General features: G+C 42.1%; 1 protein-coding gene across 2 annotated transcripts in view; it reads right to left on the bottom strand.

Annotated features, from left to right (window-relative positions):
• Window positions 1-2491: 2491 nt before the first annotated feature.
• Ubtd2 (ubiquitin domain containing 2) overlaps window positions 2492-17745 on the bottom strand; it is a 53909-nt gene continuing 38655 nt past the window's right edge. For both annotated transcript variants that reach the window (XM_051168463.1, XM_051168464.1), the window contains exons 2-3: window positions 16185-16421; window positions 2492-3311 (exon numbers count right to left, since the gene is read on the bottom strand). In XM_051168463.1, the coding sequence (XP_051024420.1) occupies window positions 2914-3311; window positions 16185-16421 (635 nt within the window). In that variant the 3' untranslated portion in view covers window positions 2492-2913. The remainder of the gene's footprint in view (window positions 3312-16184; window positions 16422-17745) is intronic.

The raw sequence follows: 17745 nt of genomic DNA, 5'->3' as shown, positions 1-17745 counted from the left end.
TCTCTCACTCCAGATGGATGAAAATTACCAAGTAGCTTCAGGAAAAGGTTCCATTTTCTTGCTCTGTTCCTAAACACACACACACACACACACACACACACACACACACACACACACACACACACACACACACACACACACTCTCTCTCTCTCTCTCTCTCTCTCTCTCTCTCTCTCTCTCTCTCTCACTCCAGATAACAATGAATAAACCAGAGGCCATAAAAGGCAAACAGATTGTTAACTCACTTATATAGGCCTGGCGGGCTGGGAACTCACTAGGTAGACTAAGTTGCCCCCCAACTCAGTTTGCCGGATTAGAGGTGTGTGCAACCACACCTCGTGGGACTCAGATTTGACTATGAAACACTTGAAAATTCTGCACACACACAAAAATAAGGTAACCCCCCCCCATTGTTTGGGTATGTGAATGCAGAGGTCAGAAGTGACACTGGGTGATTATGACTCTCAAGGTAGGTCTCTCACTGAAGAGGAAGGTCCCCAATTTGGCCCAAATGGCTGAGTGTGGAACTCCAGGCCTCTTGTATGTCCTCAGCAGCACAGCAGGCAGTACTTAGCCACTTTCAACACCCAGATAAACCTGTATAGACCAATGTTGCTGAAGCACAGCTCTAAGTGGCCGGTTGCATGTAGTGGGGCAGAATTTGGTGGTCATGATCTCACCACTGGATTTAGAGAGAGCCTCCCACTTCCCCACAGGATGTGAGGGACTGCTACTGTATGAAGGAATAAAGGCAAAGACAAAGAGAAAAGTGGAACGTTTTTTTATATATAAAAAAGCACAAAACCCCTACATACTAAAATTATACACATCAAGTATTGATTCAATCTTACATCAGTCTATTGACAAGTACCAGCACCTAGTTTTTTTTTCTCACCACACCTGGAGGATCGTTATTCAAAGTATATGTTCCTTTAAAATAAAAACAAAAATTCTTAGAGAGGACAAACCCTCAAAAAACAAACAAGACCTTTGACCAAACATAGGTTATTGGTGATAACATCAAATTCCCTTTAGAAAGGTAACAAGTTTAAACACTCTTTTCCAGTTGATAGACTTTGAGAGATATGGTTATTCAATGTGACAAACAAATCAGCCTTCTTGATGGTGGGGCGATGCACTGAAATACCGTACCCCTCCACATGAGAACGTGAGCATCCTCCTTTGTTGTTAGAGCTGTGTGCTCCTCCTGAATTTGGACTCAGCCACCATCAAATCTAAATTAGGTATAGTCACCAATTTAAAAATGAACATTTTAAGGAGGTGGTTAGAGTTCTCAGAAACACGTTACAGTATAGAAAAAATTTAACAGGTTATAGAAAATTTAATCCCACTTTAACATTACATTTTAAACTAGCTAGCAGTTTCATTTTGCCACTAAAATAATGAATGGTGTTTTACATCCAATAGTTATTGGAGGTTTGCTATTTCCACACTGAGAAGAGGAAAGAATCTTCTTTCATCTACTGCTCATACCTCACAAACTCTCAAAGATTTAGTGTGGCCACATGTTAGCCCCCTTGAGAAAGTGTCTTACTATATAGCTCTGGCTGGCCTGGAACTAGCTATGTATTCTGGGCTGGTCTCAAATTCTGAGATCTGCTTGTTTCTGCCTCCCACGGTGTGGGATTAAAGGCAGGTACTACCATGGGCAGAAGAATCAGCATTTAAGAGGCTCCAGATTAAATACAACCTTTGGCAGCTTTCTCCAGCCTTCTCCAGAGAAGGAAATGCTGGTTCAGTGTGTCCATCCCTTAGCCTTGTGTGCAGACAGTGGTTAGTTCACCTTTGCTGGGAAGGTGCAGGAAGAACGCTGCCCACCCACAATGACCAGTGAGAGTGAGGTGAAAATACTCCACTCTAGAGCCAGGTGCCACCACCTATTCTCACCAGTATTGTTTAAGTGACACTAGTAAACTGTCACACTTGAAAGTTTTGAACTGGAATTTTCTTCAATGCTGAGACTAGGCACAGGTTTTCCAGGAAAGGCAGAAAGGGCTTTACTCACATCCCCTGCAGGCAGGAAAGAGGATTGCTTTCAGAATACTCCAGAGTGGAAGCAGCTATACTCCATTTCTGTGTAGCCTGGCCCAGAAACATAAAGGTGGGGCCAGTCAGCTCCACAAATGGCCACACAGACCGGCAGGACCAGTGAAGGCATCACATAGAAGCTAGCTGTCAAGCCCAGGTGCCAAAGACATTTTAAAATTACTGTGCAGCAAGACGAGCCTTTCCAACTGGCTGACTAAATTACCGCCCAGTGTGCTAAGGGTGCCTGCTGCCCGCTGTACAGCAGCAGAACTGAGTGGATGTGAATAAGGACCATGACTGGGAGGGGAGGGGAAGCAACACTGACAACCCCCAGTCTCCACTGCCTCCTGATGGTGCAGGAATACAAACAGAGAGGGAACAAAACCCTCTGCTCTTTTAGGTTCCATCAGAAAACAAAACAAAAACCCCCAAACAAAATACAAACAAGTTTTGTTTTATAACTGTTATTGATGATTCTGGAAATATAATTTGACATATATGTTAAAAATTCTGTATCTAAAAGGTGCTTGGTGCTGTACTTGATGGGTCTGCTGTCTGTTTACACTCCAAATCATTTAAATACAGCCATTACATAGTTGATACATGTTTTAAAATAAATGGTTATCTATTTCTTAACTGCCTTTCAAATTAGAAATTGTAATTACAGGAGTCTCAGAGGCTGGCTCTGTGTGTTTTATTATATTTGTTGGTCTCCATCACAGATGGAATTTTTCACTGGTAATTCCTCAGAACTAAATCCATTCATAGGGAATTCAGAGCAGTGAAAATAAATTTCACGCTATAGAATAGGAAATAGTAACAATAAAAAGGAGCCAGGGGATCTAGAGAGCAGGAAGCCCAGCTCAGTTCTCCACTGGTGTTGGGTTTTGCACAGGCTGGCTCACTATAACCTGCACCACATAGTCTTTGGGGATCTTCAGCTCCTCAAGCTTCATCTTATCAGTGAGAGGCCGGCCAGAAAAGAACCACCGCTGGCTGCCTGGCTCCACACCCTCTGTGGCGTGTAAGCGCCTCTTCATATGGAACACCGTGTCTGTGCTGCGCACCACAAGCTTGAGGTCTCTGCCTGTGGAGAGGCGCAGACGGAGCTGAGATTCATGTCCAGAATTGGGAGGTGGCTCAGGGATATCCAGAGTCTCTATGTCACTCTTTTCCTCTATCATGTTGATTGGTGGTGCCAAGCAATATACTGGCAGCTGGTATCGGTTCCCCAGCTCATCGTAGCACTCTGTCAGTGCACCTGCAGAGAAAGGGGGATAGGCACAGTTTCCATGAGTGTGCTTCTAATCACAGTGTGGTCAGCTTCAAACCCAACAGCACTCTCATCTCAACCTCTAACAGGCATGCTGCTCAAGAACCAGTAGGTAAGGGAAGAGAAAGCTCTTAAGAGGCTCAATCAGGTGGGGGCCTTTTGAGTTTATCACTGCAATCCCCACTCCCTCACTGCAAATATCAGGAAAACTTGTGCTTCTACTAGCAGTAGCAAAAGAAATCACACGCAGTATGCATCAGGTGCAGCTACACATATATGGACATTAAAAGTCTAACAATACTATGAAAACATCATACCTACAAGTTGGATTCACTAGAGGAAACTGACTTTTTCTGAAAAGACATAATCTGCCGAAGCTTATGAACAGAGATAATCTAAACAGCCCTATCAAGAGAAATTGAATAAATAATAACTTTTTAAAACAGGAAGCATATTAATAATAATAATAAAAAAGCAGGAAGCACCAACTCCAGATGGGGTCAATGGTGAATTCTGCTGAACAATAAGAAATTATAACAACCTATTTTCACAAGACAGAAGAGAAATTTTCTAATTCATTCTATGAGACAAACATTATCTTAGTGCTAAAGGAAGAAAACAAATACCTCTACAGACTAATATCTCATGAAAAGACTGAAAAATCTTCAACAAAATATTAGGTAAATCAAATACAACACTATAGAAAAAACTATATAGCTGAGTGGAACCCTGAGGAAACTGTTCACACACCTGCCTGAATGTAGACTATTCACAGAGATCAGTGAGGGGTTAGAACGGCAGAACAAAAAGATAAACCACCTAACTGGAGGAACAGAGACAAACCCAGAAAGGCTGTAAGACTCTTTGTCTAGTTTTTAATTTAAGCTTCAGCTTCAGATCTGACAGACAGGCACTAACTGAAGAAGCACAAAGGGACAAGTTAGAAAGAGTAACCCCAACTCTGTAGCAATCCCCAATACATACTCTTTTAAAGCATCAGCACATTATGTCACTTTCTGTGTAAGTACAGTTATCTGGAAAGATTAAATTACAGGGTTCTGATAAACACTTGTATATCATTTTTCTGGTGCTGAATGAAACTGTACTCCTAAAGTCCCAAAGAATGGAGATATTAGCATACTTCAATATGGTAAAAATTATGGTACAAATTTGGCATTAAAAGAATCTACTTCCAAATGGGAAATAAGATCAGTACATATAAGGTTTCAGGAAACAAACAAACAAACAAACAAATAAAACCAACCTATTCACTTAAACACTTTGGAAAATAGAGATGTTTGCTCAAAATCCATACTTTGCTATCACAGGATGTCACTGGAAAGTAGTTACTCAATCACAGACAGTGTATCTAAGTTTCTTGCCTCTTAGCAGGGCAATTAAAATATAATTACATCAATCCTTCCTTCCCATTCCTTCCATATCCCCCCCCCCCTTTAAATGATGACCTCTTTTCTTTAGTTATTGTTATATATAGATATATATAAAAACTACTGAGTCCCTTTAGTGGTTTATGTGTATGATTTCAGGGCTGATCACATTCTACTAGATAACCAATTAGCTAGCTGCTAGGTGCCAGCTGTAGCTCTTGGGAGAGCAGGCCCAGCAAAGTAGAGCTGGACCTGGTGGTGTGGAGATGGTTGAGCTGGCCCAGAGGGCATGAGAGCAGGAGAGACGGTCCTGCTAGTTGGGGCAGTGCTGGAGAGCTCACCCTGGTGGGGCACAAAAACTGGTGGGCTGACCAACTCAGCTATCACTCAGGCCCAGATCCAGGGCTTTAGCTTTGGCCCACTCCAAAATCTACCCCATCTATGAACTGCTGGAGCTTGTTAAGGGCCCGGTCCTGCAGATCCAAAGCTGCAGGATCTCCAGTCACAGGGTGACAACAGGGTATCTGAGAGGAGTCCCAGTGAGGATCCAGTGTGGATGGTGTGGCAGAAGCCAGGGGCTTTGAACCAGACCAGTGACTCATTGCAATGAACATTTGCAAGTAAAGATGTGTGGACAAAAGAGTGTGCTGTGTGACACACTACAGCTTCTACGAGGAGATTTTTTTTTTTTTTTTTTGGTATTTGTTGTTGTTTTATTTGGGGGGAGTTGCAAGGGCAGATACGAAGGGACAGGGAGATGAGTGGGATTGGGGTTCATGATGCGAAATTCACATAGAACCAAGAAAAAGTTAAAAAAAGAAAGCAATGAAGAAAGGAAGAAACAAAGAAAGGAAGGAAGGAAGGAAGGAAGGAAGAAAGAAAGAAAGAAAGAAAGAAAGAAAGAAAGAAAGAAAAAGATAACCAACTAGGGGCACCTCCCTGGGGAATTTTCCCTCTCTCAGCAATGATCAGATTCTTTCATAGGATGGGGCACTGTGAGATTTCCCCTTTCCCATAAGCATGCCCACTCATACTATCAATGTTCAGATCTTAGGTAGGCAACCAATTTCAATATATACACTTAAACACAAAAGCATACACTTCAGAATGTTTACCAGTCTTAGCCATAAGCATGTTATATATATGTAACAAATACCTACAACTATAGCAGAAAGTAAGTCTACTGTACATATTTTACAGATGGGAAAATTGATAATGAAGTAAGTTTTATTTAGAGCTACATAGCTAGTAAATAATAATGAAATAATCAGTAATCAGATTCTTGAATAAATCTGCAACATAAATGTAAGAGCACACAGCTTATTATTATGTTAATGAGATGGCTAACTGGGAGAAATAAATGAACTCAGAGGAAAATGAGAGGCATGACAAGAAACTAGTGATCTAAGCACAACCTAATAACCTGACAGTATTTACCAGCAAGTCATTCCAAAAAAAGTGTGCCCACTCAGAGAAGCTTCAGTACTATAAGGCTGTAAACATAGTGACAGCATAGACTCAGTACTGTCACTGTCTGGTCTACAATAATTAAAAGCAAGTATGAAAAATGGAGCAATGAGGCATGGTGTGGTGGCACATGCCTTTGATCCCAGCCCTCGAGGTAGAGGCAAGTAGATCTCTGAGTTTGAGGCCAGCCTGGTCTACAGAGCAAGTTCCTGGGTTCTGTACAATAAATAGCCAGGGCTGTTGTACAGAGAAACGTTGTCTCCAAAAGCAAAAACAAAAAAGCAAAACCAAACAAAAAGAAAAATTGAACAATGAAAAAAAGGCTTTCTTGAAGCAGCCCAGTGTTGGACTGGGAAGATGGCTCAGTGGGTGAAGTACCTGCTTCACAAGCACAAGGACCTGAGGGTCGGTTGGTTGGTTGGTTTTTTCAAGACACGGTTTCTCTATGTAGCCCTGATTATCTATTGTTGACCAGGCTGGCCTTGAACTCACAGAGATCCACCTGCCTCTGCCTCCCAAATGCTGGGATTAAAGGTGGGAGTCACCATGTTCAGCAGGACTTGAGTTTTGATCCCAGAACCCATGTAAAAGGCTAGGCTGACTCTGTAAACCAGTGCAATGTTCCTCAAAAAAAAACAACAACAACAAAAAAAAAAAAACCAGAAACAGACCTAGTGTGGTCCAGCTGTATACCCAAAGGACCCCACTGCCCACTACAGAAATAGAGATGTTCATCCGTTTTCTCATCATTGTTCTATTCTCAAGAGCTGGGACATGGAATCAGCCTAGATGAGAAGAGGAGTTTTAATTCAGAATATGGCTGCTCTACCAAGAGATCACATCCAAAGACCTTCTATGTCTATGTGATCTGGCTGGAATACAAACACGCCTTTAATCCAGGAGACAGAGGAAAGCAGATCTAAGTTCAAGGCCAGCCTGGTATAGAGCAAGTTTCAGGTACAGGTGTAGTAAGTAGTACAATGCCTTTAATCCCAACAATGAAGGTAAAATGAATTTGTAAAAGGAAGCACCCATGCTTGAAAGTGATATTTAGTTGAGTAGCAGAAAACGTGACGAACCAGAGAAAGATTTGACAGAACAAGACATGGCCAACTCTCACAAGAAGAGAGAGGAGGACTGGAGAGATGGCTCAGAGTTTAAGAGCACGGTTCTTGCAAAGGCCCTGAGTTCAATTCCCAGCAACTACATACATAGTGGCTCATAACCATCTACAATGAGATTTGGTACCCTCTTCTGGAGGGTAGGCACACATGTGGGCAGAGTATGTATAAAATAAATAAATAAATAAATAAATAAGTCTTAAAAAGAAAAAAGAGGAGGAAAAGGAGGAGGAGGAGGAGGAGGAGGAGGAGGAGGAGGAGGAGGAAAGGGAAGCTACTTAAGGGAGCAACACAGAATGAGGGAGAGTTTTACATAGAGAGGTAGCAAACTAGACTGTGGTGAAGACCTAATGAGCCAGATAATGAGAAAGAGCCAGAAGATTAGAACAGATTGCTGGAGTTAGTTTGAGGCCAAGCAGAGCAATTCAGGGGCTGAGAGAAAAGCCAGATTGAGTAAGTCAGATGGGAGAGGAGTTTGAGCCAAAACAGCTGAATTGAACCAGCCATCCCAGAACTTAGTAAGAACAAGAAAAAGTGAGCTTTTAAAGGAGTAAGTCTCAGAGGCTGAAACACTCTAGGCCTAGGTTAGACTGTATAGAGCGTCAAGGACTAAGCCTAGGTTAGTAAACGGTGGCAATAAGCCTCCAAAATAACAGTTACAACAGAATAAAAGTTCTGTTGCATGGATGTCCATCAGTTGATGAATGGATAATGAAACCAAGGAAATGATAAAGCTACAAAGAAAGATAAAATCATGAAATGTGCAGGTAAATGTATGGAACTGGAAAATATTAGGCCCACCCCAGAAAGACAAAGAGGATAACCTCCCTGGCAGTATTTATCCCCTTGGCCAACTGTCTCTGCCAGGTCCTTCCTACAGTAGGTTTACTTTCATTGGTCACATGTTCTTACTCCTATGAGGACAATTTTTAGCTGTGTGTTGACTTGGAGCACCTGTAGAAGCCAGAAAATTAGAAGGGACCACTGGTGGGCATCCAACACAGATAGACTCTGGGCCTCTGCCTACACATATGCATATCTGTTATCACAGAAGGCCAGTTGATTACACACAGGAGGAAGGCACTTTCCAAAAGCTGATTTAGCCCTGGCTGCATCAGAAACTCACAGAAGGTTTCTAACACTACCCTCTAGCACTGAAGCTCAGCTCGTCCTGCAATTCCTACTATTTTCAAAGTTTTAGCCAGGCTTGCTTACATTATTATGGAGTATCCACTGCAGATTTTTTTTCCACTTACAAACATAGTGTAGGATCTGGCAGACAGTGGGTCATCAGGATAAATACTTGCTAGGAAGGGAGGTATGACACCCTCCTCTTCAAGTCAGGAAGCGTTGAAGGTTCCCCATGTTTGGCAGAGGCTGCCAAGTCATCACTTTTGTAGTGACTTCTTACACAATATCCTGAAAGTGTTTCTATCTATATTTTATCTAGATCACTAGCTTAGATGTTTTACTTTCCCTGGTCAGCTGCCTTCTCTAGTTGTTTTCAATTAGGCATCACCGTATTTCATTCACTACAGCCAATCATGGTGGTTCATCTCTGTAAAACTAGCCCTCGGCAAGTGGTGGCGGGAGGACCAGTAAAGACCAGCCTCAGTTACATGCTGAGTTTGAGGCCTGTCTGGATTTTACATGAGACTGTCTCAAAAAGACCAAGACAAACAAACCTATCTCTAGAAAGATAAAGAAATTACACTGGTTGCCAAATAATAAAAGTAGTTTTATTACATGCCATTATGCCGAACACTTTACTGTTTCAAGCAGTCCTTGAGGCTGAAAAACAACCTTGTAAAGGCCTTGCTGAGTGTGCCTTTATGCTCTCATTCCGTAAGAATGTGGCTCAGGCTTAAGACTTTTCTCACCTGAGAGAGACTTTGATAGCTACATTCAAAACTTAAAAGCCAATTTCTTTGGGTCACAAGATGGCTAGGCAGATAAAAGCACATGCTAGACTGACAACCTGAATCTGAACACTGGGTCCCACAGCTGAAGAAAATAACAAACTCTGGAAGTTGTCCTTTGATGTCCACATGCACTATGACACACACAGGCGTGCATGCACACCATCCTCCGGTAATAAAAAGTAATGTGTAAAGATAAAAAGTGTCTTGATTGTTGACTATGGTTTCATAGTGTATACATGACAAAGTGAAAGTATACATTTTACATACCTGTTTAATTTAAGTTCTCAATAATGTTTGAAAATAAAAATATTTAGCTCACATGGTAACATGAAAAAAACAAACAAACAAACAAACAAAAAAAACTACCTCCCCAAAGTAAGTAAGTAAACAAGGGGCAACATTTTAGAATGCCAAAAGCTTCCTCCCCCACCCCCCAAGATAGGGCTTCTCTGTGTAGCTTAGGCTGTCCTGGACTCACTTTGTAGACCAGGCTGGTCTCTAACCCTGAGAGCTGCCTCCCTGAGAGCTGGGATTACAGGTGTGCTCCATCGTGCCTGGCACTGCTTTTTAAAATTTTTAAATTTTTATCACCAAGTTTTATCATATGGTTTTACCCATATCCTCAATATTAATTTCTCTGTTCTAACAGACCTAGGAGGCTGAAATTCTACCTTTTTCGTTTTTAATTAACTTATTTTTATTTTATACACACTGGTGTTTTCCCTGCATATATGCCTGTGTGAGAGTGTTACATCCTGGAGTTTCAGACAGTTGTGAGCTGCCATGTGGGTGCTGGGAATTGAACCCAGGCCTGGGATGAGCAGTTGATGCTCTTAACTGTTAAACCATCTCTCTAGCCCTCTGGAATTCCACTTTTCAATACTCATAAATTCCTATGTTAAAGAAATGCCTCAACAGTTAAGTAAAGTGGACACAGATAAAGAAAGGAGAACACCAAAACCAAAGAATTCAAGTAAGGAAATAAAACAAACATTGAAGAGTCAAGTCACCCCCCCCCCACCCCCAGGAGTATCAAGGACTAAAGTAGTAGTAAATCTGGTATGAGGGACAGGGTCTCTACTCATAACTAGGTTTGTGTGTAGAACCTAATTTGGGACAAGCTGATTATCTCCCCAAGGATTATAGTACCTTCCCCTCCCTTTTTTCCCCCTTAATAAAACAAACAAACAAACAAAAAACCAACCAAACAAACAAACAAAAAGGCTGCTATAAGGATTCAAAAACTAAACACATTCAAAATTGCCTAGTACAGACAAAAACCCATGGAAAACAATAATGTTGGTTCTCTCTCAATGGTTTTAAATTTCAAAATTACACACTTGGAGAAGTATTTCATAAGCAACGATGTAATAAATGGATCACAGCTTTATGAAGTAACTTACAGCCTGTTGCTTCATCCTGCATGGGCTTCTCTACAAACCCGAATCACAATGTTAAAAGGCCACTAACTCTCCTTCCACCAGTCCTTGGGAGCCGTCTTCAGCACCTCAGGGCTGCTAACAAATACAGCTTCTCTCCCTAAGTACACCGTACTGAGAATCCAGCAAACCTACCAGATTTGTCATCATCCACTGAACCAGCCAGCAGGACTGGCAACTAGGGGAACCAGGCTTAACAACTCTCCTGGGCAAGCAGAGGTGAAAATGGCTTAGCTGAATACATACCGCTGAAGGCACATGATAGTCAAACCAGCATGAAACATTGTGTAACACTTTGCTTAATTTCTACAAGGGACATTTAATCTTTAGTTCCAGGGTTTCACTTCTTTACAGAGGCAGAGGTGCAGGTCAGAAGCACTTGGATCTGGTGTCTACTGAAAGCCCAGCAGGCCTTAGAGAAGTGGAAGTTGATACAGCTGCTCCCTTGGGATATGAGAAAGCCTGCTTCTCCCTCCCTAACCCCAGAACACGGAAAGGAGCTTTTCGTAGAGCCTCCTGGCTCAGGAACAACCTCCCACCACAGCTATTTTCAGACTTTATCACTCTAATTCAAGAAAAAGCATGACAGTACCAGAGGAGCAGACACATTCACAGTTTGTAACACTAAGCCTTCTTTGTTTTCTTGAAGACAGAAAGAAGAAAATGATATATCATTTATAATTAATCAGTCATCAGGCAGCTTAAAGGCTGCTTCATTTCTAAACACTACAATAGCCAAGCAAAAATCATCCACATAAAAACAACTCTCTGTATTAGTTATGCTTACATTCTCCTTAGGACCTTTAAAGAAACCAAATTTCCTGTTTTGTTTTTTTTTAAAGATAGGTTCTTGCAGCCAGGTGCACCTGTAATCCCAGCATTGGGGAAACAGACGCAGGAGAATCTCTGTGAGTTTGAGACCAGGTTGATCTGCAAAGTGAGTCTAGGACAGCTAATGCTATACACAGAAACCCTGTCTCAAAAAAATAAAACAACAAAAGGTTCTTGCATGTAGCCCAGCCTTTAACAAGTGATCCTCCCAAGTGTCAGGATTACAGACATGTATCATATCTGGCCCTTGCCCATTTCTTAAAGTTTCTGGAGAGTTTTGTGTGTGTGTGTGTGTGTGTGTGTGTGTCCCCTATTTATACTGAATTGTGTATACCTTGTTTTAAGGCAGGCCAAAGTATACTTCTGGCTAGATGTGTACCACTGCATCTGGTTTTTTATTTTATTTGGTTTTTCGAGATAGGGTTTCTCTGTGTAGCCCTGGCTGTCCTGAGCTCATTTTGTAGAGCAGGCTGGCCTTGAACTCACAGTGATCTGCCTGCCTCTGCCTCCAGAGTGCTGGGATTAAACGTGTGCGCCACCACGCCTGGCCACTATGTCTGTCTTTAACATGGGTTCCAGGGATCAAATCCAGGACATCAGGGTTGCTTGACAAGTGCTTTTATACACGGAACCATCTCTTTGGTTCTTTTGGGTTGCCCTGCCCCCTCACTGGCTGTAGTATTCTGGAGAGTGGGACCTGCACCTCCCTTGGGCCATACAGTGGAGCTGGCTCTGAGGGCAAAGGCATGGGTGAGCCAGCCCGGAGGGTGTAGGAGCAGGAGAGCTGTCCCAGACTCTCACAGATTGCAGCACTTCGGAGAGTGTGCCCCAAACCTTGACTGGGCAGCACAGTGGAGACATGGGTGCTGGTGAACCAGTCCCTGACTCCTGCTGATGGTTGTGGCACTGGGTAGGCTAGCCAGAGCAGTGCTGGAGCAGGAGTACAGATAAAAGGAGAGCAGGCAGGCTGACCAGATCGGCTACTACCCAGGCCCAGATCCAGGGCTCTGAATTGGCCCACTCAGAAATCTGAATCATCTTCAAAGTGTTGGGACTCCTGAAAGGGCCAGTCTAACGCTGCAGGATCTCCATGTCATAGGGCAACAACAGGATAACTAGGAGTCCCAGTGAGGATCCAGTATTGAAGGTGTCACAGAAGCCAGGGACCTTGAACCTGACCAATGACTCATTGCAGTGAACATTTGCAAGTGAATATATATGGACAAAGGGGTTTACTGTGGGGCACACTACAGCTTCCACCATGAGATGTTGTTGCTTGTGGGTGGGGTGGATATGAGGGGACTGGGAGATGAGTGGGACTAGGGTGCTCACAAAGAATCAATAAAAAGTTAAAAAAAATTGAATTCAAAACAGGAATTTAAAGTAATTAACTTTTTAAAACAAAAGATTATTATATAGACAGCGTTCTGCCTACATGTAAGCCCACACACCAGAAGAGGACACTAGATCTCATTTTAGATGGTCATGAGCCACCATGTGGTTGCTGGGAATTGAACTCAGAACGTCTGCAAGAACAACAGTCAGCACTCTTAGCCACTGGGCCATCTCTCCAGCCAGGCAATTAACTTTTGGTTTATTTGCTTTTTCTAGACAGGGTTTCTTTGTGTAGTGTTGGCTGTCCTCAAAGTCACAGAGAGGCAATTAACATTTTTTGTTTTTTGTTTTTTGAGACAAGGTCTCTGTGTTAGGCTTGGCTGTCCTAGACTAATTTTGTAGACCAGGCTGGCCTCGAACTCACAACAATCTGCCTGTCTCTGCCTCCCCAGTGCTGGGATTAAAGGCGTGCGCTACAACGCCTGGCCTGCAATTAACTTTTTAAAATACTGTAAAAACTATGGAGGAAAGGTTCTTTTATAGACAGAAGGCTATGAGAAGGTGGACACAGCCAGGTCAGGATCTGTAAGTTAAGGCTGGCACAGGAAATTTACCTTTTAGTGCCAGAGTCCAGTATGAAAAAGTAAACTCAGTTTACTAAGTATCTTGGTAGGTAGGTCAGGGATTACAATAAATGACTCACATGTATCATGACACTGAACCAATGCAACAACCCAACCAGACAGATGGTTACCACGGTCCACATATGATAAAGAGAACTGAAGGTTACAGAAGGGATTTGTTTAAAGGCAGACAGCTTTAATTACTACAGTAAAAGCACAAATGATATAAAAACCTACCACTGAGCAGATCAAAGTAAAAACATCCAATAAAGTAGCTGAATTTAACTGATGGCAAACTAGGGATATATGAGAGAACTTAACTGAGAGACCTACCCAAGAAATATCACTGATAAGCTTCAGAGAAAACCAAGGAAACACTCAAGGGTATCAGAGAAAAACATTATTACCTACAAGTCTGTTACAATTTATTTGAGAGAGGAATGCTCAGACATCATCATGGTTCTTCCATGCTTATGCAGAATATATTTCTTTCTCCTGTTCCCCCTCTTCCTTCCTCTCATTCTTTTGTTTTTTTCCATACAAGGTTTCTCTGTGGATCTCTAGCTTTCCTAGAACATGCTCTGTAGACCAGGCTAGCCTCAAAATCAGAGTCCTCTGCTTCCCAAGTGCTGGGATTAAAAGGTGTGCACAACCATACCTGGCTGCAGAATTTATAGGCAGATTGGGGGAGTTGACGTTCCTGTAATAGTAACAAATTTCCAGTAGTTCCCCAAGATGTGCTGGTTGATGGGACTGCCAACAAAAACTACTATTGTTGTTTTGGGTTTTTGAAACAGGGTCTGTCTAGGTAGTCCTGGCTGTACTGGACCAGCTAAGTAGACCAGGCTGGCTTCAAACTCAAAAAAGATCTGTGTACCTCTGTCTCCTGAGTGCTGAGATTAAAGATGTGTGCCACCATGCCTAGAATAGCAACATTATTTTTCTTTTTTTGAGACAGGGTTTCTCTGTGTAGCCTTGGCTGTCCTGAACTTTGTAGACCAGGCTGGCCTCAAACTCATAGAGATCCACCTGCCTTTGCCTCCTGAGTGCTGGGATTCTTTAATCTAGTGTGTGTACCACCACCGCCCAGTTAAAGAAGGGTTTTGTTTGTTGTTTCTTCAAGACAGGGTTTCTCTTGTAGACCTGGCTGACCTTGAACTCACAGAGATCCATCTGCCTCTGCCTCCCAAGTGCTGGGATTAAAGGCGTTGGCCACTACCACAAGGCTTGGAGTGATCATTTTTACATGTGTGGGAAAAGTAGGTGTTCGATAAATGTTAGTGATATAAGCCCATGTTAATAAGCTCTCATAATAACAGGCTGCATAAAACAAGGAATGCTTCTTAGAAGCATGACTAATTAGAGTAGCATGGGGATTTGGAAAGTTGGCAAGGCTATGAGTAAAACATCCTGTATTGGACAAAGAGTCAAAGACATTCTGTAGATTATTAAATTACTACAGCACTTCTCTCTACAGATGAACACAGTAAAAAAGACCTGGGGAAAACAGTGGCAGAATAATAATGAACAGAGAACAACAGTAAATGTAGGTGGTTAACATCCTGTATATAGGTCTGAAAAACAACCTAGAAAGCTATTAACTTGAAAAGCTAAAGAGAAAAACACAAACACATAAAGAAAAAAAAAAAAAAAAACCCAAAGAGTACATATATAAAACTAATACCTAAACCTCAGCATAACATGAAACATTTAATGTTTCAAATCAAGGAGACCATACAAGAGTGAGCACATGCGCACAAGTCTAGCATCTCTGTGTCCCTGAATACATATATATTATGGTGGTTCTTAGTCTCGTGCCTAAAGCAAGAAAGGTTTCTTATAAGGCCTAGCCTAGAGTCATGGAGAAGTATCCTTTAAAACTTTGAAGTTTGGACTGAAAAGATGGCATAGCAGTTTAGAGTTGCTGCTGCTCCTCTAGGACATGGGTTTGTTTCCCAGCACCCACATGACAAAAAACTCATACATAAAATAAAAATAAATACAATTTTAAAAAAGATTTTTACTTTGCTTTTATACATATGAGTGTTTGCCTAAAGATATGTATGTGTGTATGTATTAATTACATGCAGTGCCTGCAGAAGCCAGAAGAGGGCATCAGATTTCTCTGGAGCAGGAGTGGTTGGGAATTAAACCCAGATCCTCTTCAGCAAGCACTGAGCCATCTCTCCCATGGCCTTCCCTCCCCCCAAAATGAGACCTAAACTTGAAGGTTTAGGTCTGCTCATGCTAACTGATGGGACAGCATGATTGACTAAGGGGCATCCATGAAGTCTCTGCACTTTATAAAACCTAAACTGAGACTCCCCAGGAGAGTAGTTGCAGCAGCAGCAGCAGCACTGATCGATCACCAGATGGGGATGTAGACTGCAGAAGAGAGAAGCAGACAAGGGAGCTTGGGGCTTCTCTGTAGAAAGAACTAAGTCACATAGAAAAAGAGAATACAGTTTATCCACATGTTCTCTTTTCTGAGATTAAGAAACATAAAAATGAACCAAGTCACAAACTACCATCAGCTGAAAGATATAAAAAGGAAAGAAAAGAAAAAAAAAAAAAAAAAAAAAAAAAAAAAAAAAAAAAGGAAAAATTAAAAAAAGGAGGAAAGCCGCGTTTTACTATAATGTAAAAGAATTAGAGTAATGCGCAGAAGAAACACAGAAGCTTCTCCCCAGGTGGTTCACTGTTACTGGAGACAGTCATCAGGACCCCAAACCTACCATGTGGTAGTGTTATGTTTGCACCATCAATGATTGCCTGTGCCAGTTCATGGTCATTGCTTTCAAAAGCGTGTGCAGCAGCCTTCAAGGCATCCCAGATCTCCTTCCGGCCTTCAAACGCTGGTGCAGTGTCCCAAAATTCATCCCTCTTGCTGCGCAGTTGTCCATCTGTCATGGGATAATCGCTTTTCCATTTTGGTTTCTCCTTTCTCAAAGGCTGGTTACGACCTAGAGCAACTGAAAAGAGAAAAAGGCTGACATCAATATCCCCACACACAAAACCCCAATTCTTTGCAGGGGGTAGGGGGAGAGAAGGTTATGTGGTTGTATTCCTGTTTTCAATTCTTTTACCACAAATAGACATTTGTATATTTGCTGTTTTCTGGTTGAAATTCTAATAATCAATCTGGAGCAAATGGAGATAAGCTAGATGCAAAATTTTCTACATTTTGTTTGTTTTTTGAGACAGGGGTTCTCTGTGTAGCCTTGGCTGTCCTGGAACTCCTTCTATAGATCAGGCCATTCTTGAACCCAAAGATCTGCCTGCCTCTGCCTCCCAAGTGCTGGGATTAAGGTGTGTGCCACCACTGCCTGGCTCTTTTCTGCATTCTTTTCTTTCTTGAGACAGTTCATACTGTAGCCCTGGATAGCTTCCAACTCATAGCAACTCTCTTGCTTTAGTTTCCCAAGTGGTATAGTATTATAAGCAGGAGCCACTGTAACAGGCTGCATAATTTTCAGTAAGTCAATAGTTCTTTTTCATTCAGTGTATTTCCAAAGGATGATTAGAAATAATTATAGGTCAAGTGTTGGTGGCACATGCTTTTATTAATCTCAGCACTTGAGAGGCTGAGGAAGACGGATCTCTGAATCTGAGGATAGCCTGGTCTACAGAACTATTTCCAGGACATTTGGGACTACATAGGGAAATTCTGTCTTGAAAAACCAAACATTATTTAATTAATTAATTACAGGAGGTTTGGGAGATGGTTTAGTCAGTAAAATGCCTGTGGTACAAGCAGGAGATTTGAGACAGGCAGATTTCTGGAGCTCACTGGCCAGCCAGTCTGGACAAAGCAGTGAACTCCACATTTAGTGAGAGATCCCATTAAAAAAAAAAAAAAAAAAAGTCAAGTGGAAAGTGACTGAGGAGGACACCAACAGTGATCTCTGGCCTTCACATGCACACACACATACACACAGACAAAGACTGTGGACGGGGAACATTAGCTCAATTGATGAAATACTTGGCTCTGCAAGTATTAGGACCCAAATTTAATCCCTACAAACCACAATTTATTTTATTTATTTTTTAATTTTTTTTTGAGACAGGGTTTCTCTGTGTAGCCTTGGCTGTCCTGGACTTGCTTTGTAGACCAAGTTGGCCTTGAACTCACAGCGATCCACCTGCCTCTGCCTCCCGAGTGCTGGGATTAAAGGTGTGCACCACCACGCCTGGCCCACAAACCACAATTTAAAAAGGCACATGAGAGGTAGAGACAAGCAAGTCCTTGGGGTTTGCTGCCAGCTAGCTTAGTCTATTTGGTGAGTTCTAAACTAA

The sequence above is a fragment of the Acomys russatus genome, chromosome 25 (genome assembly GCF_903995435.1).
Source record: "Acomys russatus chromosome 25, mAcoRus1.1, whole genome shotgun sequence".
NCBI lineage: Eukaryota > Metazoa > Chordata > Mammalia > Rodentia > Muridae > Acomys > Acomys russatus.
The sequence above is the reverse complement of the archived record's forward strand: the minus strand, read 5'-3'. Positions and strand labels throughout refer to the sequence as shown.